This window comes from Mastomys coucha, unplaced genomic scaffold (assembly GCF_008632895.1).
Source record: "Mastomys coucha isolate ucsf_1 unplaced genomic scaffold, UCSF_Mcou_1 pScaffold12, whole genome shotgun sequence".
Classification (NCBI taxonomy): Eukaryota; Metazoa; Chordata; class Mammalia; order Rodentia; family Muridae; genus Mastomys; species Mastomys coucha.
In genome coordinates, this window is record NW_022196894.1 from 29977956 (window position 1) to 29999090 (window position 21135).

At 38.8% G+C, this 21135-nt stretch overlaps 1 protein-coding gene across 4 annotated transcripts in view; it reads left to right on the top strand.

The window, feature by feature from the left end:
- Ubxn7 (UBX domain protein 7) overlaps nucleotides 1-21135 on the top strand; it is a 66188-nt gene that overhangs the window by 31141 nt on the left and 13912 nt on the right. For all 4 annotated transcript variants that reach the window (XM_031363655.1, XM_031363656.1, XM_031363654.1 and 1 more), the window contains 6 exons: nucleotides 284-351; nucleotides 8198-8263; nucleotides 10357-10469; nucleotides 14001-14147; nucleotides 16166-16256; nucleotides 16838-16965. In XM_031363655.1, coding sequence (XP_031219515.1) covers nucleotides 284-351; nucleotides 8198-8263; nucleotides 10357-10469; nucleotides 14001-14147; nucleotides 16166-16256; nucleotides 16838-16965 — 613 coding nt within the window. The remainder of the gene's footprint in view (nucleotides 1-283; nucleotides 352-8197; nucleotides 8264-10356; nucleotides 10470-14000; nucleotides 14148-16165; nucleotides 16257-16837; nucleotides 16966-21135) is intronic.

Sequence of the window (21135 nt, forward strand, 5' to 3'; positions counted from 1 at the left end):
TGTATATGACTGTAGCTGTCTTGAGACACACCAGAAGAGGTCATCAGATCTCATTACAGATGATTGTGAGCCACCATGTGGTTGCTGGGAATTGAACTCAGGACTTCTGGAAGAGTAGTCAGTGCTCTTAACCACTGAGCCATCTCTCCTGGCCATTTACAACTTTTATCTTGATTACTGTAGTTCATAAAAACTGTGTATTTGGCTTGATAATTTGGATACATTCCTAATTAAGGAGGAAAACAGGTATCATAAGTGATATCTTCTCACTTTCTTTTAATAGAGAAGAAGTTCGTGCTCCAATTCCTCAAAAGCAAGAAATATTGGTGGAGCCAGAGCCTTTGTTTGGTGGTAAGTTCTCTTTACTTGCTTGCCCTTATCTGACTTTGTTGTTATCTAGGATTTTAAAAAAGTTAACTGAAGATACGAGGGCTTGCTTGAGATTGTGTCTTCATTCATAGAATCAGTTTTTATCTTATATTTTTGTATTTCTCTTGGGAAGTTGTATTCCATAATGGAGAATAATATTGTACATTAACAATTGACAGTATGTTGCAGAAGGCCAAAAAGTAGGAAGCTTACCAAAGCTGGATTTTGTTGTTGTTGTTTGGTTGTTGTCGTTTTCTTTTAAGGAAGGGTGTCACTGTGTAGTCCTAGCTAGCTGCCTGCTCTACATTCTAAATTCTAGGGTTGAAGACCTGCATTATAGTACCTAGCTCCTCACCTCCCCCACTCTCTTTGGAATTGCTGCCTCTTTTATTATATTAAAAGGGACTTTTGATTTTATGTTATTTTTCTGAATATATACTTGACTTATAACTATTATTTTGTATACTTTATCTTCTCTTGTTTTAATTTCTTCAAGTTCTGTTCCTATTTTGGACAGATGAAAAAAATAGTCCTTATTGCGTGCAAAAACTTGTTAGTAGTCTTGGCATATTCAGAGTATGCTGAAGTATGGGGTATTTAATCAACTTTCAAGAACAGTAATAGTTTAATAAGTGCCTGCTTACCTCTGTGAGACAAGTATTTTTAGGTATTGCTTAAAAAATAGAGGGTTGACTCTTACTGTGTTTGGGCAAACATATGATGAAATGTATATTGTATGGAGAACACTAGTACAGGAAAATAGTTTGAAACACGAAAATAAGAGACCCATTTTAAGTTTTGTAGAAATGTTAGCATAGGGAAGAAAATTTTAAAATTTTAATTTATTTACCTATTTGAGATAGGATCGTACTGTGTGTCTTTGGTTAATTTAGAGCTTGTTATGTAGACCAAGCTGCCCTTAAACTCAGAGATCTGCCTGTCTCTGTCTCCTTAGTTCTGGGATTAAAGGTGTACCCTGCAAGAAGGAGAAATAATTCTTTTAAAAGCTAAAATCCATTTAGATGTTAATATTTCCTCCCTAAGTAGATCACTTGTCTAGCATGTATGAGATACTAGATTTATTCCCTAGCATTGCAGAAATTCCATCTGTATTGAATATATAAGGACATTTTTCTTATCAGTACTATAAAAACAACAGAACAGTCATTTAGAAAGCATTTACATTGAATTAGGTATTGTAAATAATCTAGAGATAATGTAAATTATAATGTTAATTGAAGGATATGCTCATGTGTACATGTGCATGCATGTGAAGGCCAGAGGTTGAACTCCATCCTTAGTTACTCTTTTACCTTATTCATTGAGGTAGGGTTTCTGAGTCAAACCCAGAACTCTCTGATATATTTGGTTTCCCTGGCCAGCTTGCTCTGGGGTTCCCCCTATTTTGCAGTGTTGTGTGACAAAACTTTTTTGGGGAGGTATAACATGTGTCTACTCACCTCAGATACAGGGCCTGCTATAGGTACAGATACCATCAAAGTTCATCTTGATGAACTAATGAGCTTTACTTATGGGAATATGGGTGAGGGGTTACTTAAAGGAGCAGACTATCTCAAAGACAGGTGCTTCACCAAAGCCCATCTAGCATGGGTGACAGCTTACAAAGCTAGAAACCTGGAACACACTGCATAGCCTGCAGGCAGCTCAGTAGGTTGGACAGCATCCTTTCCAAGTGCCTCAGTTGTTCTAAACCTCTTCTAGGCAGCCCAACTGGGTTTTGTTTCTTCCAGGCAGCTGGTCTGCTCTGAGAGTCTTCTTTGTAGCCCAGGTTTTATTGCTGATTTAGGCAGGGAAGGGCCTAAGGAATCTGGTAAATTTCAGGAAGTTTTGAGTTACTTTCCTGGTTAAGGCTTTTGCTGCAGGGCGGAAGGTTTTCTCTGAAGAAATCTATGTGCCCACCTTCCAAGGCTGGGATTACAGATGTGTTGCCAAACCAATTAGGTATTTTACCTTGGTTCTGGGGATTCAGACTTAACTCCTCAGGTCTGCACAGCAAGTAGTTTTAATGCTAAGCCTATCCTGCCCTGGATATACCTACACATTATAGATAATGAGAAATGGGGACGTATTAGACAGCTTCAAGTTACAATTATAAGATAGTCAAGTTAGTCTTCTTAAAAAGAGAACACTTAGTTAATTCTTGGAGGTTTTAGTTGGTCCCTTTGCTTATGGCAAAGCATTACACATCATAGTGAGAGCGTATACTGTAAGAAGTTGCTTAGTTCTTGGCAGCCAAGAAACACAAAAGGAAAGAAAAGAGACCAGGGTCTCCCTCTCCTCCCTTCAAGGGTATAAACCCAAGTGACCAAAGCTTCTCTGTTAGGTCCCAGTTCTCAAAGGCCCCGATAGTACTATGTTGGGAACCAAGCCATTAACACAAAGACCTTTGGGAAGACACCCAAAATCACAGAAAGAAGCATTTCTTTCAAAGCTCTTGGATAGAGATGCTGTATCCTTAATACAAAGTAAGCAGAAGAGCCAAAGTCTATGGGACTGCCTTTGACTTAAAACAATGAATACACTGTAGCTGTATAGATGGCCATGAACCATCATGTAGTTGTTGGGAATTGAACTTAGGATGTACTTGCTGGCTTCGGCCCTGCTCCCTCTGGCATAATTCACTGTAGCTGTCTTCAGACAGACCAGAAGAGGGCATCAGATCTCATGAGTGGTTGTGAGCCACAGTGTGTGGTTGCTGGGATCTGAACTCAGGACCTTCGGAAGAGCAGTCAGTGCTCTTACTCGCTGAGCCATCTCGCAGCTCTGCGCAAACCATTTTTAAAAGATTTTTCTTGGTTGGTTGGTTGGTTGATTTTTTTTTTTTTTTTTTTTAAATAGACAAGGTTTCTCTATAGCCTTGGCTGTCCCAGAACTCAGAGATCTGTCTGCCTCTGCCTCCCAAGTGCTGTGATTAAAGGTATGCACCACCACTGCTCAGCTCATTTTTTTGTTATAAATTGTTTTGTTTGTTTGTTTGTTTTTGTTGTTGTTGTTTTTTGAGACAGGGTTTGTTTCTCTGTGTAGCCCTGGCTGTCCTGGAACTCACTCTATAGACCAGGCTGGCCTCGAACTCAGAAATTCACCTGCCTCTACCTCCCAAGTGCCAGGATTAAAGGTGTGCACCACCACTGCCCAGCTTTAAAAGGGAATTTTTATTTTTATTTATTTATTTATTTATTTTTGGCAAGAGCCAGGGATCGCTGAGGAGTCCAGACAGTCCTGCCAACCGCTGAGCTATCTCCCAGCCCTTTTTTTTTTTTAATATTAATCATGGGTATGGGTGTTTATGTACATGTGAGTGCAGGAATACAAGGAGATATCTTGGAGCTGGCATTACAAGTTAGGTGTGTATGTGTGCATGGGTATAGGTGTGTTATTCTGGAACTGACATAGCTTAAGATTTATTTTTTTAAGATTACTGTGTGTGTTTTTGTGTGTGTGTGTGTGTGGTGTGGTGAATATGTACGTGTGAGTTACCCAAGGAAGCTAGAATAGAAAATGGGATATCCTAGAGTTGTTAGAGGTAGAGGTGTGTGTGTGTGTGTGTGTGTGTGTGTGTGTGTGTGTGTGTGTGTGTGTGTTATTCTGGAGCTGGCATTGTAGGTAGAAGTATGTGTGTGCACATATGTGCATACAAAAAACAGTGAATTCTTAACTGTTGAACCAACTCTCCAAAGCAGATTTAGCACAAATCCTTAAGGAACCACGACTAGTTGAATTTTGATGTAGTATCAAAGAATATTCATGTTTATCTAAAATGATATTGTTTCTCTCTTTACTACTATATTTCTGTGTGGGGCTGGATTTTAATATTCTTCCTGTACTTGAATTTAAATAAAGCAATAGATTTAAAATTATGCAGATGATGTGAAAATCTCGGGTGTTTTTCTCTTAAGCTAGGTATTAGCAGAAATTTATAAAAATATGAAACTATATTGGTCCTCTCATTTGATTGTTTTTCTCTGTTAGTACTTATATTCTACTATGATATCTAGTGCTTTCCTTGTGCATCTTGATTTTTTTTAGCTTTTTATATACCTTAGTCTCTTTTGGCCTTAATGAGTATCATGCCTATTGAGTGGGCAGAAGGAAGGTTCTGGAGGAATGGTGTTTGCTTATGGTAAATGGTTTGCAAGAACCAGGGCTACTTGGAGTAAAAGACATGGGTTAAAAGTGTTGTAGCTTGGGCTGTAGAGATGGTTTAGTGGTTAAGAGTACTGACTGTGCTTCTAGAAGTCCCGAGTTCAATCCCAGCAACCACATGGTGGCTCACAACCATCTGTAATGAAATCTAATGCCCTCTTCTGGTTTGTTTAAAGACAGCTACAGTGTATACATAAAAATAAATGATTTTCTTTCTTTTTTTTTTTTTTTTTTTTTTTTTTTTTTTTTTAAGCATTGTAGCTTGAGGAGAGGCTCTTAGTAGAAGTATGATGAAGGAGTGAATAGCAGATGATGAGCCCGAGAAATGAGAGAAGCTGGCTAGAAGGCTGACAATATGAGGTGATAGAAAGAGTGCCAGAGTGATTAGGCATCTCCCAAAGGGACAAATGAAGGGTGAAAGGAAGTGCAGGGACTATTAGCTGGCCTGCTTTGGGCAGTTTAGAAGTAGAATATTTCCCTGTTACACTACTATTCTATGTTTAGTCATATAACAAACTTGCTTTAACAGTTGGTAGGGTTAAAATCTGTCAGAGTCACTGAGTGACGCAACATATCAAAGTTGCTGCCCAATGACCTGAATTTGATCCTTGGGGCTCATGATTGAAGGAGGATCAGCTACTGATATTTGTCCTCTGACCCACACACATGGACTGTGGCAAGCGCATACACTATAAAATAAAATAACCCTATCATCACTAGTTTTCAAAGGCATTATTTGGAGGGCTAGTTGTGGAAGTACATGACTGTACTTCTACCACTTAGAAGGCTGAGGTACTAGATTTTGACCTGTATTTAAACAAAGGAACAACAAAGGCACTGAGCCTAAAATATTCCTACTACAAAACATACATTTTTAATAGGATGTCTTGATTAAAAATAGTTCAAAGAGTGAAAAGAATCACATTCTCCAATTTTTTTTTTTTATAAATTACTTTCTTTTATTTTATGTGCATTATTGGTTTGCCCTGCATGTATGTCTGTGTGAAGGTGTTAGATCTTGGAGTTAGTTTTAAGCTGGGAATTGCACTCAGGTCTTCTGGAAGAGTGCCCAGTATTCTTAACCATTGAGCCATCTCTTCAGCCTCCCTACCTGTTTTTTGTTGTTTTGTTTGTTAGTTTGTTTTTAAACAGGAAAGATAAGCAGAACAAAAAGGATTAGGTTTAATTTATTTCATTTAGTTGAGACAGGGTCTTTCTATGTAGCTATGGATGTCCTAGAACTGGCTATGTAGACCAGGCTAACTAACCTTGAACTCTGAGAAGATCTGCCTGCCTCTTCCTCCTGAGTCCTAGGATTAAAGTAATGTGCCACCACTGCCTGACAAAGTTCTATTTACTTGTGTGTGTGTGTGTGTGTGTGCGCATATAAGTGTTGTTTTTTTCATGCACAGCAGATTGTTACATGGCTCATGGTTATGAGCTACCATGTAGTTGCTGGGAATTGAACTCAGGACCTCTGAAAGACCAACCAGTGCTCTCAACAGCTAAGCCATCTCTCTAGCTCCTGGTTTAAATTTTTAAAATTCAGATAAGCTATTTAAAAATGTAATCATAACCATTATTATTTTTTTTTAAAAAAATCTATTCCTGAAGGTAATTGGTAATTGTGATTCTTTTATTTTTGAGACAGTACAGCTTTGAAGTTAACTTTGTAGCCCATTATGACCTTCAGCCTTTGATTTTACTGAGATTCCAGGCATGTAGCACTGTGCCTGCCTGTTAACTATGATTTAGCATAAACGTTGGTGTGTTGTGTTTGCCTCTATGAATGACATAAACGTGATAAAACAATGAAGTTTGTTTTTCAGTAGGCCTCTGTAGTCAGCCCAGGTTGGTTTTGAATTCCTAGAGTCAAAGATGACTTTACATTCTGTTGTGATTACAGGCATGTGCCACCACTGCATGTCTGTGTGGTGTTGGGGACCAAATCCAGGATTGCATGCTAGTCCTAAGTTTCGGATTTTTGGTTTTAAGTTTTACATTTTTAATTTGTGTTTTGTGTTGGATCTCATATAGTTGTGAGCTGACCCCTGTGGGTGCTAGGACCTGAAGAGGGAGCCGCTGCTTTTAACTGATGAGCTATCTAGCACTTGATTTTTTTTTTTTTTTTTCTGGTTGTTAGACAGGGTTTCTCTGTGTAGTCCTGGCTGTCCTGGAACTCACTCTGTAGACCAGGCTGGCCTCGAACACAAATCCACCTACCTCTGCCTCCCAAGTGCTAGGATTAAAGGTGTGTACCACCACTGCCTGGCTGATTTTGTATTTAATAGTTTTGCTTTTAGGGCTGGAGAGATGGCTCAGTGCTTGGGAGCACTGACTGCTCTTCCAGAGGTCCTGAATTCAATTCCCATCTGTAATGGAGTCTGATGCTCTCTCTTCTGGTGTGTCTGAAGACAGCAGCAGTACACTCATACATAAATCTTTTTAAAAAATTGTTTTACTTTTAACTTAGTGATTCTAAGAGAAAAGTAATTATCCTAAGTAACAAAATGCATAGTTTGTAGAAAAAGATGCTTTGACATGGGGTGAGGGACTTTTGGACTCTTTGTCTTCTAATCATTATTAATGTGAGGCATTGTTTTGGTTACATGCTGGCCAGACTTACCATATATAAATCAATTTACATTGTTACAGTGAAAGATTATTTAAAGTCTCCATTTTCAGTTGTCCATGGTTGTGTATACCTTTAAATCCCAACACTCAGACAGATTGATCTGGTGACCAGTCTAGGCACCCTGTTTCAAAAAGTCCGTTTTCTATGTTGTACATGAGTAATTTGTTACTTTTTATTTTTTTAAGTTTGAGAACATTTTTCTAATGGAAGATAGCATTTTAATAAAGTCATTTAAAATCTTTTTGTTTGTTTGTTTGTTTTGTTTTTTTCGAGACAGGGTTTCTCTGTATAGCCCTGGCTGTCCTGGACCTCACTCTGCAGACCAGGCTGTCCTCAAACTCAGAAATCTGCCTGCCTCTGCCTCCCAAGTGCTGGGATTAAAGGCGTGCGCCACCACCGCCCTGCTGTCATTTTAAATCTTACGTTAAAAAGTATGATTAGCCCCTAGAACTAAACCGAATTAAAAAAATTTTTTATTTTGATCTGGTCTCTCTTAACTTAGTTAATTTTCTTATTAGTATGATAAGATGATTGAGTCATTATATGTTCATAACTTGACTTTTTATTTTGAGAACAGAGCATGTGCTTTATCCACTGAGCTTTGCTTTTTGTTTTGTTTTGTTTTGTTTTTCGAAATAGGGTTTCTCTGTGTAGTGCTGGCTGTCTTAGAAATTCTTTTTTTGTGTTGTTTGTTTGTTTTTAGGGGAGGCACTATTAAGAATATAGAAGTTTTAAAATACATTGAGGACTGGAGAGATGGCTCAGTAGCTAAGAGTACTGACTACGTTTTGAAAGGACACAGGTTCAATTCCCAGGATCCTTGTGGTGGCTCATAACTGTCTGTAACTCCAGTTTTAGGTCATCTGACATCCAATTCTGGTCACATAGTTCACAAGCTTACATTCAGGGAAAATGCTCATACACATAAAATAAAACAATAAATAAAGAGAAATGCTCATATAAGGGATATCTTTAGAATTTTCAAAATTAATGTTTTAAGTTTTAATCAGTTCTGTTTTTTTCCTACAGCTCCTAAAAGGCGAAGGCCAGCACGTTCAATATTTGATGGTTTCCGAGATTTTCAAACTGAAACTAGTAGGTATTTGTGAACCAGTCTCTCAGCAACTTCTTCACCTTCCTTTGTGTTAAAAAGAAAAAAAGATGATTAGTATTATTCCTAAATACTTTTTAGTTCACCATGTTTAAAAAGTAAAATTAGAGACATCAAGATTTTGGGTAAAGATTACTGGCTACCAAGCCTGAATTTGACCCCAGGATCCACATGGTGAAAAGAGAGAACTTGACTCCACATGAATACCCTGACATCCCTGTATTTACGCACACTGCCCTAGTTATGAGTATTATTGCTGTGATGAAACATCATGACCAACAGCAAGTTGGGTAGGAAAGGGTATATTTGTGGTACACTTCAGTCAGTAAAGGAACTTAAACAGGGCAGGAACCTAGAGGCAGGAGCTGATGCAGAGACAGACCATAGTGGGATGGGAGGGATGCTACTTAGCTGCTTTCTTAGTAGAACTCAGGACCATCAGCACAGGATGGCTCCACCCACAATGGGCTGGGCCCTCCCATCAACCACTAATTAAGGAAATACCCTAATTCAGCCTATGGGTTACAACCTCCTTTCATGGAGTGTCATATCAGATATCCTATATATCAGATATTTGCATTATGATTCATAACAGTAGTAAAATTACAGTTATGGAATAGCAGTGAAAACAGTTTACGGTTTGGGGTCACTGCAGTATGAGTTATCTGTATTAAAGGGTTGCAGCATTAGGAAGGTTGAGAGTTACTGATATACATTTTATCAATTGAGACTCCTCCTCTCTGATGTCAAGTCGACATAAAACTAATTAGCACTGCTCATACCTTTCTGTGGAATAGGTCAGAAGTATTTTGGCTCATACTTGTTAAAGAATTCTAAAGAAAGGTCAATGTATGTTTGTTTATTCTTTCAGGGTGGTGTAGAGGCCATGATGTGCACATGTCCTCTAACTGGAGGACAGCTTATTGGAGTTGGTCTTTTCCTACCATATGGGCCCTGGGGATCAAATTGGGGCCATCAGTTTTGGTAGCAAGTGCCTGGACTTACTGAGCCATCATCTAGTGGCCAAGGATAGTTATTTTATATATGAGAAATGTTTGGACTTTGTCTGGTTTTGTAACTTATAGTGAGCTGGTCAGTGCACAGATAGTTCCTGTATCTTTAGGAATGGTTGAAAGGGGTGGCTTAAATTATCAAAGGAATCTGTGCTCTTCTAGTACATGGTGCCAGCAGTGTCCATAACGTCTACTGAGAGTCTTTCAAATTAAGAGCTAGACATAGTAGATGAGTTAGGAGCATTGTGAGAACTAGAGAAATGGTTCTGAAATCTTTATTCTGTTGCTCATGAATATGTGAAAAAATTTGAGTTGATAATGGTTATTGTGTGTGTATGTGCTATTAGGGACCAAATCTAGGCAAGTACTCTACCACTCAGGTGAATCCTCACCTCACAGTGAATTCATTTTTGTTTTTGTTTTTGTTTTTAATGACTAAACACAGGGAGGGTCCTGAGTATACTAGATAGGTACCAGTAAGCTAGATCCTCAACTAGCTCCTCCTCCTCTTCTTCTTCTTCTCTTTCTCCTTTTCAAGATTTATTTATTGTTATATGTAAATACACTGTAGCTGTCTTCAGATGTACCAGAAGAGGACGTCAGATCTCATTACGGGTGGTTGTGAGCCACCATGTGGTTGCTGGGATTTAAACTCTGGACCTTTGGAAGAACAGTCAGTGCTCTTAACCACTGAGCCATCTCACCATCCCCTTAGGTTTTCTTCTTGTTGTGAGATACTCTCTCAGTAAGTTGGTGGAGGTTGGTCTTGAACCTTTGATTATGTTAGCCTCCCAGGCAGCTTTGATTGTAAGCCTGGCCCAATATGACTATTTGTAACTAATTTAATTTTTTCCTTTTCTCCTTTGGCCTAGAGAACAACCTCTGAATTTTTTTTTTTTTACTCTTTGCATTTTTTTTTTTTCCAGCCATCATTAGCTTTTTGTATTTGCGGCCAAGCATGCTGTTTGGTATTCTTCAGTCAATGCTAGGTCTTTTGTTTATTATGTAATTTAACACTTTCATTTTATGGCTAATTAAAACTTCTCCATCTCTCTGTGCTGCAGTTAGGCAGGAACAGGAATTAAGAAATGGAGGAGCAATCGATAAGAAGCTGACCACCCTTGCAGATCTGTTCCGGCCCCCGATCGACTTGATGCACAAGGGCAGCTTTGAAACAGTAAGTTGTTAGAGATTCTCTGCTATAACTATGAATCGTTTTTTACCATTTCAGTGTCTTATTTATTTGTTTGTGTTTGTTTGTTTTATTTTTGAGGCAGTGTCTTATCATGAGGCCTGGACATACTGTGTAGATTAGCTGGTCAAAAAAAATCAGAGATTGGCCTGTCTCTGTGTCCTCTGTGTGCCTTGTGCCTTTTATTTTCTAAGAGAAAAAAATCATTTATATAAAGAATTGGTATCTTAACTATTTCTGCATAATATAATTAAGGGTTACACTGATTTCTGTTTCTACTGGCAATAAATGAAGTATAGCTTTAACAATAGTATATGAGCTTTGTTTGTTTGTTTGTTTGGTTGGTTGGTTTTTTTTTTTTGAGACAGTTTCTTTTTGTAGCCTTGACTGTCCTAGAACTTACTCTGTAGACCAGGTTGGCTTTGAACTCACAGAGATCCACTGGCCTCTGCTTCCCAAGTGCTAAGGTTAAAGCCATGTGCTACCACTGCCTGGCTCAATTTGTAGTATCTTAATGCTTGTGTTTAAGTAACTCATTTTCCTTAATTGTGTCCCAAAGCTTAACTAGTGATATTGGTAGTTTGGTATGTCAAAGGCAAACTATAAAGTGTTTCTCTTAAGTAAAAAGGTGAAAGTTCTTGGTCTACAGTAAGAATAGATTATGTATGAAATTATGAAGAAGGAAAAAGAATTTGTGCTAGTTTTGTGTCATGGCTGACATTATAAAAGTTTGATCTCGGGGCTGGTGAGATGGCTCAGTGGGGAAGAGCACCGACTGCTCTTCGGAAGGTCATGAGTTCGAATCCCAGCAACCACATGGTGGCTCACAACCACCCATAATGAGAGCTGAGACCCTCGTCTGGTGCGTCTGAAGACAACTACAGTGTACTTACATATAATAAATAAATAAATCTTTAAAAAAAAAAAAATAAAAGTTTGATCTCACTGTGGCAATACATTAAATTTGTGTATATTTGCTATTTGTTGTTTCAGACCTGTACTGGGGATGTTGGAAATACATCTGTATCTAATTGTAGAATATATTCTCCACTGTTCTTCCTAGCTTTATCTTTCCTAAAGGCAAAGGAAAACTTCCTGGGACTTGTAACTGTTAATGACTTTCTATGCCCTCCACGTCTAAATAAAGACAGAGGGAGACTTATATTTATTAATTATTAATGCTTAAGGTTTTTGTTTAGGCTTCTTTCCAACTAACTGTTATAACTTAAATTAACCCATACATATTAATCTGTGTTCTGCCATATGGCTCATTAGTTACCTCTCTTGCAGTCACTGTGTACTTCTTCCTCTACTTCTGGCTGGCCAATTCTTCTGTGTCTGACTCCTATAGTTTCCAGCTCTACTGGAAGTCCCACCTATTCTCTCCTTCTTTGTTAGAGGCCATCAGCTTTTTATTAAACTATTCAGAGGCTGTGAGGGTGTGTTTACAAAATATGGTGTAGCCAGAAATTAGCATTTGTATAATTAAAAAACAGTCTTTATACTGTACACAAAAGATAATCCCAACAGGGCCAGGTTTACTTGATTATCAATGAGAATGTCTGTTGTCAAGAAAACAACAGGGGCTAGAGATATGGCTTAGCAGTTAAGAGTATTTGTTGCTCTTGCAGAAGACCCAGGTTCAGTTCCCAGCACCCACATGGTGGCTTATAACTGCAGTCCCAGGGGATATGATGCCCGTTTCTGGTCTACAAAGCCAGTAGGCACACACATATATACACTGAAACATATAAATCTTTAAAAACAGCCCCACAGTGGTAGTGCACGCCTTTAATCCCAGCACTTGGGAGGCAGAGGCAGGCAGATTTCTGAGTTTGAGGACAGCCAGGGCTACACAGAGAAACCCTGTTTTGAAAAACCAAAACTAACTAACTAACTAACTAAATAAATCTTTAAAAACAAACTTGATAAAAATTAAAACTATCACATCTTCAAGATACTTGAAATTTCTAGAGAGCATTTGTTGAGGGGGAAGACTGTTGTGGAATGTGGGCAGCACAGGAGCACCAGCAGCTAGCTAGAAGCCATGAAGCCAAGATTCTTAGATTCTCTTCTTTGCTTTATGTCCTAATTGGAGTTTCTAAAGGGGCAGAATCTTTAGACTATTGTACATGTTGTGGGCTGGGGAGGGTGCAGGGGTTAAGGGGTGGCGACCACTTACTAGGTTAGCTTAATGGTAGAAGTTGGTAGTTCAATAGTAACTCTCTGTATACTTGAGAAACAGAATGCAGCAGCTGCTCAATCCGAGGAGCTATGTCTCCGCGGTTCCAGTCTGGTGATGAAGGCTTACTAGGTCTGATGATCCAATGACCACGTGTGCATGGAGAAAGTAATGGCTTACAGACTTGTACACACTTCTTCCTCCCATTCCCATCCATCTAGTGGCTGGTGCCACCTAACTTCAGACTGGGCCTTTTTTCCTAGTCATGAGACAGGAACGTTTCATCAGTCCTGTATTTCTTCTAATCCAGTCTAGTTGACAGCCATCACAAGGATTAAGTATGTGCAAAATAATACTGTATAATACTAAATATTCTAGATATCATTTTAAAATATTTATTATTTGTGTATTTGTATGCATAAATAAGCATGCTATAGAAGTTACTCAGACCCTGGAGCTGTGAGCCAGTGGACATAGATTCTAGGAACCAAACTCCATTTCTCTGTAAGAGCATCAACTCCTTTTTAACTTCTAGACTACAGCCCAGCCTCTAGATGTTAAAACTATACTTACTAATATTGGTAATTTTGGGGGTGGGGGAGACAGCAGGATGTGAGACAGAGTCTCGGTATGAAGCCCTGGCTGTCCTGGAACTCAGTATGTATTTCAGGCTGGCCTTGAACTCAAGAGTTCTACATGTCTCTGCCTACTCAGTGCTGGGGTTTAAGGTGTGCACCACCTACACCCTGTTAGAATTTGTTACAATGTATTTTAATCATATCCCCTATTTCTCTAACTTCTAGATTCACAACCAACCTCTCAACTTATGTAGCCCCTGTCCCTGCCTTTTCTACAATCATCAAGTCCAATTTGTGCTATTCTTACCCTGATGGTCCAGGGGACACCCACTGGAACATGGTCACTCTACCAGGGATGATATTCTTAAAGAAAATTGGTTCTCCCTGCCCCATAAGCCATCATCTGCCAGTAGCTCCTCAGCTGGGGGTTCATATCTTTTCCTTCAGACCTCATGCTAGGATTTTGAGTGAGTCCTGTCATGGTCCAGAAGATAACTGTTGCAGTCTGGTCCTCTCCAATTTCTGGCTCTTAAAATTTTTACCCTCTCTTCCATGATGGTTACTGAGCCTAGGGTTAGGAGAGACAGTAATATAGATGTCCCATGTGTGGCTGAGCACTCCACTGATACTTTTCTTTGCACTCGGACCAATTGTGAATATATATTAACCACTATCTTCTACACAAAGAAGTGATGAATTCTCAATGTCATTTTTAAAAATATGCTGAGTGTCTAAATGGAAATTTTACTCTTATAGGCCAAAGAGTGTGGCCAGATGCAGAATAAGTGGCTGATGATAAACATTCAAAATGTACAAGACTTTGCCTGCCAGTGCCTCAACCGTGATGTATGGAGCAATGAAGCTGTGAAGAATATTATCCGGGAACATTTCATTTTCTGGCAGGTGAGAGCGACAGTTAATTAAAAATTTCTTAGTATTTGTCTTTATAGTATAGGACGTTATAGAGGGATAATGGGGCTATGAACTGAAAAAAGTGAGTTCAGTCATACTTCAGGAGCATCTTGACAAGTCTATCTACAGCTCCACAGCTCAGTAGAAATGTAGTATAAGCCACACAGTTTACATTTGTCCAGAAGTTCCATTTGAAAAAATTCAAGGGAAAAGGGAAATTAACTTTAATCATATGTTTTAAGTTAATACATGATAAAACATTAACATTTTAATGGCATTATGTTTCCATTTGATGTAAAATTCTCAAGATAAGGTATGTATTTCTTGCTTAGAGCACATGTCACCTTAAATTAGTCTATTTCATCTATTTAATAGCAATACAAGGCCAATGGTCATGTGTAAAAGGTCTTAGCGCATTGCAGAACTATTAAGAACTATTAAGATGTGTTCTAGCTTGTGTGTGTCACTCTTTACTGTTTGTTCTTAGCTTAGTATTCTGGCTGTAGTAGCTTTTTGTGTAAATTATCTAGTTAAAACAGGTAGCCTACCTGTCAAAGTTAGGGTTTTACTGCTGTGGAGAGACACCATAACCAAGGGAGCTCTTATACAGGCAAACATTTAATTGGGACTGGCTTACAGTTTCAGAGGTTCAGTCCATTATCATCATAGTGGGAAGCATGGCAGTGTGTAGGCAGATGTGGTGCTGGAGAAAAGCTGAGAGTTTTACATCTTGATCCCCAGCCAGAAGGAAGCGTGCACCACCGGCCCCCACCCCAACTCGTGCACTGGGTGGAGCCTGAGCACTAGGAGACCTCAAAACCTGCCTACACAATAAACACCTAACTGTGCCACTTCTCATGGGCCCAGCATATTCAAATCACCACATTTCCGCTAATTTCCCTTTTGTTTCATTCTGTTTAGTGGTTGGTTTTTGGAAAGGCTTGCTACTTTGGATTCACCTGGGACCACTTACAAGCAAATTTTCATCCTCCTTAATTTATTTATTATTTATTTATTTTTGGGTTTTTGAGACAGTGTTCCTCTGTATTCCTAGTTATCCTGTCAAACTCACAGAGATCCACCTGGCCCAGCTCCTTTTTTAGTGTTTGGAACCACCACCAATAAGGCTATGAACTCGTAATCCTCTGACCTCAGCCATCTGAGTAGCTGGGGATTACACCCTAGGCAGGTCCAGTTTCAATCACTAACAACAACTGAGTAAACATACCTAAGATGTGCTACTAGTGCTGTCCATTTACCTCTGAGAAACTCAGTGGGATTTTGTTTCTATTATAAATTTGTGTGTATGTATTACATGTGTCAGTATGTGGTATGGAGGTTGGAGGACAACTTTTGGAAATTGGTTTTCTCCTTCCACTGTAGGTTGTCAGGCTTGTGCTGCAAGCACTTCTATCTGATGAGTGAGTCCTTTGCTAGCTTCCAGGATTGTTTTTAATGGCAGAGTTCCTTTTATTTTAGTTAAATATTAACTGAACATCTCTGCCTAATAAATGTTGGGTTTTCAAGATTATAATTTTAATATATGTGACTTACTAGAATACAAATACAGTGCTAGACATTGTGGCACACTTGGGAGGCAGAGGCAGGCATATCTCTGTGAGTTCAAGGACACCCTGATTACATAGTGAGCTCCAGGACAGCTAGAGCTATATAAAGGGAGACCCTGTCTTAGAAAAAAAACAAAAAACAAACAAAACAAAAACCCAAGAAAACAAAAAATTCACAGGCAGACTAACACTTGAAAAGGAAGTTACTACTAGTATCTCTTCTGAACTGAGAAAGGAGGAGGCATGGATTGGTGTTTGATGATGCTTTCAGGAGGGGCCAAGAGTAGGCTGTTAAATCTGTACCTCATTACTTCTGCTTAAGAGCATAGAACTTAACATGTTTGTCAAGGCTTGTTTGAAGAATCCATTGCCCTTAATAGATAACAAGATTGTGATCAACCTTTTTAAAGAGACTTTTTAAAAATTTTATTGGCTTAACAGGTTTATCATGACAGCGAGGAAGGTCAGAGATACATACAGTTTTATAAGCTAGGGGATTTCCCCTATGTTTCCATCTTAGATCCACGGACAGGTAAGTTATATCAAATTATATCCTTTATTTTTCACAGCTGATTAATTTTTGACTGGATCTGGTTTCAGCAATTTGATAGTTAAGGGAAGTTTTCTTGTTTGTGTAAACAACTTTGGATGTGTTTATTTAGAGAATCTATTTCTGGAAACTTGAGGGGTAACAATATTTTGTATTTGTACAATTTGTTCTTTCAAAGAAAAACTGATATAATCAATCATCTTAATAGGGTTTCCTATTATTAAATTGATGAGATTGTTTTAGGTGCTTGTGTCCCTCTAGAGAACTAGAGGGTAAACTGTTTTTATTATTGATTATATTTTATTTAGATTCTGCTATTTAGATTTTTGCTTTGTTTGAATTTCTTCTTCCTAAATGGCTATAATGCAAACAGATAATTTTCCTCTCAGGATGGGTGAGAATGTTATCTGAATTTTAATTGGCGTTGTCAGTAGGTATGTGTGACTTCAGTGAGAGATGGGGATATGAATTTGTAGCAAACTTTATATGTCAGTTATTTAATGACTAATTAGAAAAATTATGTTTATATGTCTTGATTTTTTTATTTATTTTTTATTCTTTAGGTCAGAAGCTAGTAGAGTGGCACCAATTGGATGTATCTTCTTTCTTGGACCAAGTAACAGGGTTTCTGGGTGAACATGGGCAACTGGATGGGCTTTCTAGCAGCCCCCCCAAAAAATGTGCCCGATCAGTAAGTATAAGTGATAGGCAACTAAGTATACCTGTATGTTGGCATTTTTTTGTAAAATGTTTAATGTTAAAATGGTATTTATGATAAGGAGTGGAGCTGGCCTCTAGTAGCACACATCTTTAATCCTAGCACTTGGAAGGCAGAAGCAAGCACAGGTGGATCTCTGTGAGTTTGAGGCCAGCCTGGTCTACAGAGTGAGTTCCAGGACAGCCAGGACTATACAGAGAAACCCTGCCTAGAAAAAAACAAAAAACAAAAACAAAAAAAAGGAAAATGTCTTTCCTGTTCCCAGAACCATTAATTGCATATTTTCTGGGAGGGTTTGAGCCCTTGTGAGTCCCCTCTATGGCAAGAGGTTGATAGGTAGGTCCAATCTTGTGTTGGACTTAGGCATGTGAGCATAGCCACTGTATATTTAAGAACTCCATATTTTGTCATACCTAGAAGACACTGTTCCACGTCCCTCCATCCCATCTCTCACATCTTACATTCTTTCTGCCCTCTCTTCCACGATGTTCCCTGAACCCTGGAAAGGATGCTATGGATGCTGTAGTCCCATTTATGGCTGAACATTAAATATGTATTTTCTGCATTTTAACATTTATGAGTCTTTACAGTTAACCATTGTCCACTGCAGAAGGATGTTTCTGTAACTGCAGCTGACAGCAGCACTAATCTGATTGCTGGAGGCTCTCAGTTTCCTACCCCAGCTCCTGGAGACTCATCCCACCACTAAAAGTTTCTAGATCTGGTTATATATTTCCTTTTTTAAACTCATGTCTGTGCAATATGTTTGTATGTATGTTCCTGTATATAGGGTGTGTGTGTGTAAGCTCAAGGTTGACATCATAATCCTTAATCATTTGCCTTCCTTGCCCTCCTTAATCATTGAGGCAGGATCTCAGTTGAACCCAAGGCTCATCGATATGGCTAGTCAGGTTAGACATTGTGTTAAGGGGACTCCCTGTCTCTGCTAATGAATGATGGAATTATAGGCTGCTATATCCACTGAGCATTTGTAAGGGTTCTGGGGAACTGAGCAGTGGTCTCAAGCTTTTGAAGGAAGGGCTTTAACTAGTGATTATCTTTCTAGTCCATGTTTCTTTTAGATGTACTTAATCAGGCTATTAAGATTTTCTCCTTTTTTGAAAGGAGCCAAGGTGGGCTCAGACTCACTCTGTAGCTAGCCAATAATATTCTTGAATTCCTGATACTGCTACCTCTGTCTCCTACCACCATTCCTGTATTCCTTTCCTTCTTTCCTGCCTATGATCCCAGCACTCAGGTGACTGAGTCAAGAGAATTACTGCAAGTTTGAAGACAAAGCTCTATAATGAATTCTGTGCTAGTTCAGGCTACGGAGTGAAAGCTATCTCAAAACAAGTCATAGACAAAATAAGTAAATAAAAATTATAGGACAAGTAGTACATGGACTTTTTAAATTAGACATTTTTATTTAAATTTTTTTTTTAGTTTTATTTTATTTTATGTATATGAGTGTTTTGCCTGTATGTGTACTATACATGTGCACTGCCCTCAGATACCACAAGAAAGTGCAACTGGAGTTATGGATGGTCATGAGCTACTATATGAATCTTGGAACTGAGTTCAGCTCTAAACACCCACATCTGGTGGCTCATAGTCAGCTCCAGGGGAATCTTGACATCTCTGCTCTCTGGGGGCACTTGTACTTACGTGTGCATACCCACAGACAGAAACAAATACACAACATTAAAATGATTTTTTAAAAAAGGTAACAGGTTCTATTAGTCTGAACCAACTCTCTAGCCCTAGATGGGATAGAAAGGGGCTGGAAAGATGGCTCAGTGGTTAAGAGCACTGACTGCTCTTCCAGAGGTCCTGAATTCAATTCCCAGCAACCACATGGTGACTCATAACCATCCACAATGGGATCTTCAGATGCACCAGAAGAGGGCATCAGATCTCATTACAGATGGTTGTGAGCCACCATGTAGTTGCTAGGATTTGAACTCAGGACCTTCAGTAAAGCAGTCAGTGCTCTTACCCACTGAGCCATCTCGCCAGCCCCCGAGCCTTATATTTTAATATGCCTTAAACAGCAGCTCAATGGCTGGGCTATATCATAACCTTCGTGCAGCTAACACATTCCCTTCCAATATTCCTGACTCATCTTTACTAAAACCTATATTCCATCTGGGCTACCCCAGACCCAGACCTGCAGCAGCTCTCTTGGGCCACAATTCCCAACTCTCACGTGCTGGCTATGCTCTCCATGTTCTCCGGCACCTCTCAGGCCTGGTCTTTACTCCTTTCTCAGCATGGCGGCTCTTTGCCCTCCTGCTGCTTCCTTAGTCTTTTGCCCAGGAATCCTAAAGTCCTGCCTCTGTCTCCCTGCCAATTCATTGGCCACTGGCAACTTTATTTACCAGTCAAAACCAACTGAGGCAGGTCCCTCAGCATCTTAAGTGCAGACATGCTGATTCCTGGGTAACTTGGGGGAACAAATTAACATGAGTAGCATTAAACCAAATCTACAACACTAACCTAGTGCTTTCTGCTGTACAGTGTTACTGCAAATCTAGTCACATAAGCCATTGCGTGTTCGTAAATCTACTTGCTTTATATGTCTGGTCAGTTAGGCTTATGTTTATTATTATTTATTTTTGTTTGTTTTTTAAGACAGGTTTCTGTTCCATAGCCTTGGATGTCCTTTAACTCACTTTGTAGACCAGGCTGGCCTTAAAATCACAGATACTACCTACCTCTGCCTCTCAAGTGCTGGAATTAAAAGTGTATTTCACTATACTCAGATACTTTCTTAAAAAATTATTATGGAGCAGTAGGAAGAGGATTGACCCTTCTCCCCCCAGAATAAGTGTAGCCATTTGCTATAACATGCCTGTCAGTGACTGACAAAGAGAATTGACTTGGCTCAAGGATATGCTGACCACACATTCTTTTTTTGTTCTGTATGTTATGAATGTTCTGTATGAGGTTTGCTAATCTTAAGGAATTCCACAAAGCTTTACGTAGGACTCATCAAAGGTCAACATGAACTGTTATGTCTAAAATATCTTGAGTCAGAGCTGACAACCAGGCAGTCCTTCCTGTACATTCGAGTTCGCTTTGGTTTTTATGGCTGACTCTGAAGAATGTTACTAAGAACCCAAAAGTTATGATGATAATACTCATTCTCTGTTATCTCAATGTCCTGAAATTCCCCTGTTCACCACCTTCCTTACCTTACTCAGGACCAATTAGCTTAAAGGTTAGCTAATAATACTTTGCCTAATAATCCAACTGCTCCCCTCCTTGTCCTTTAAACTTTTGAACCTGCTTTTTCCTATAAAACACCTACCATGAGAGCAGACTAGTACCACAATTAGATTTTTTCCTTCTTGTGGAATGGGATGTTTAGTATTATGGTGTGCGTTCAGTAAATATTCTTGCTTAACTGAGAATGATGCATGTTAGGATTGTGTGGCATTTTCTTAAATACCAACATTAAATAAGTAAGTTCAATTCAGATGGTCCATATTTTGTGATTTTTAAAAATGAAATCTGGGGTATTCAAAACTTTAACAAGAAAATATTAGAAATTTGCATTTCTCTGGCTGTTAGGATGGCTCAGTGGGTAAAGGCACTTCCTGCCAGGCCTGATGGCCTGAGTCTAATCTCTACAACACGTGTTAGAAGGGGAGAATGGATTTCTGAACATTGTCCTTCAACTTGCATGTGTACACACTAACTGCACAGCCTTAAACATAAACACAACTTAGAGAAACGGAAAAGAGTTTACATTTCAGGTTATTAGAATGAAGTTTTTCATTGTAAGTATTAAGCTTTTGAGAATTTAGTTCATCTAAACCCAAACATCCAAATGTATTTCTTTTGTGGGTTTTTTGTTTGTTTGCTTGTGTGTTTTGTTTTGTTTTTCTGGGACAAGATCTCACTGTATAGTGTATGCTAGGAGTCAAACTAACAAGCTTCCTTCCTCAGACTCTCCCAAAGTGTTAAATCCTGAGCTATAGCATGTACCCTTATGTCATCTTTTGGTAATGTTATTTTCTTGTTTTGAATGTTAATCATTGCATTTAATGAAGAGCAAGGCAGACATGTTTTTCATGTTTTTAATCATTTTAAAGAATTATCATGTGGCTTTAAACCTTTTTTTTTTTTTTTTTTTTT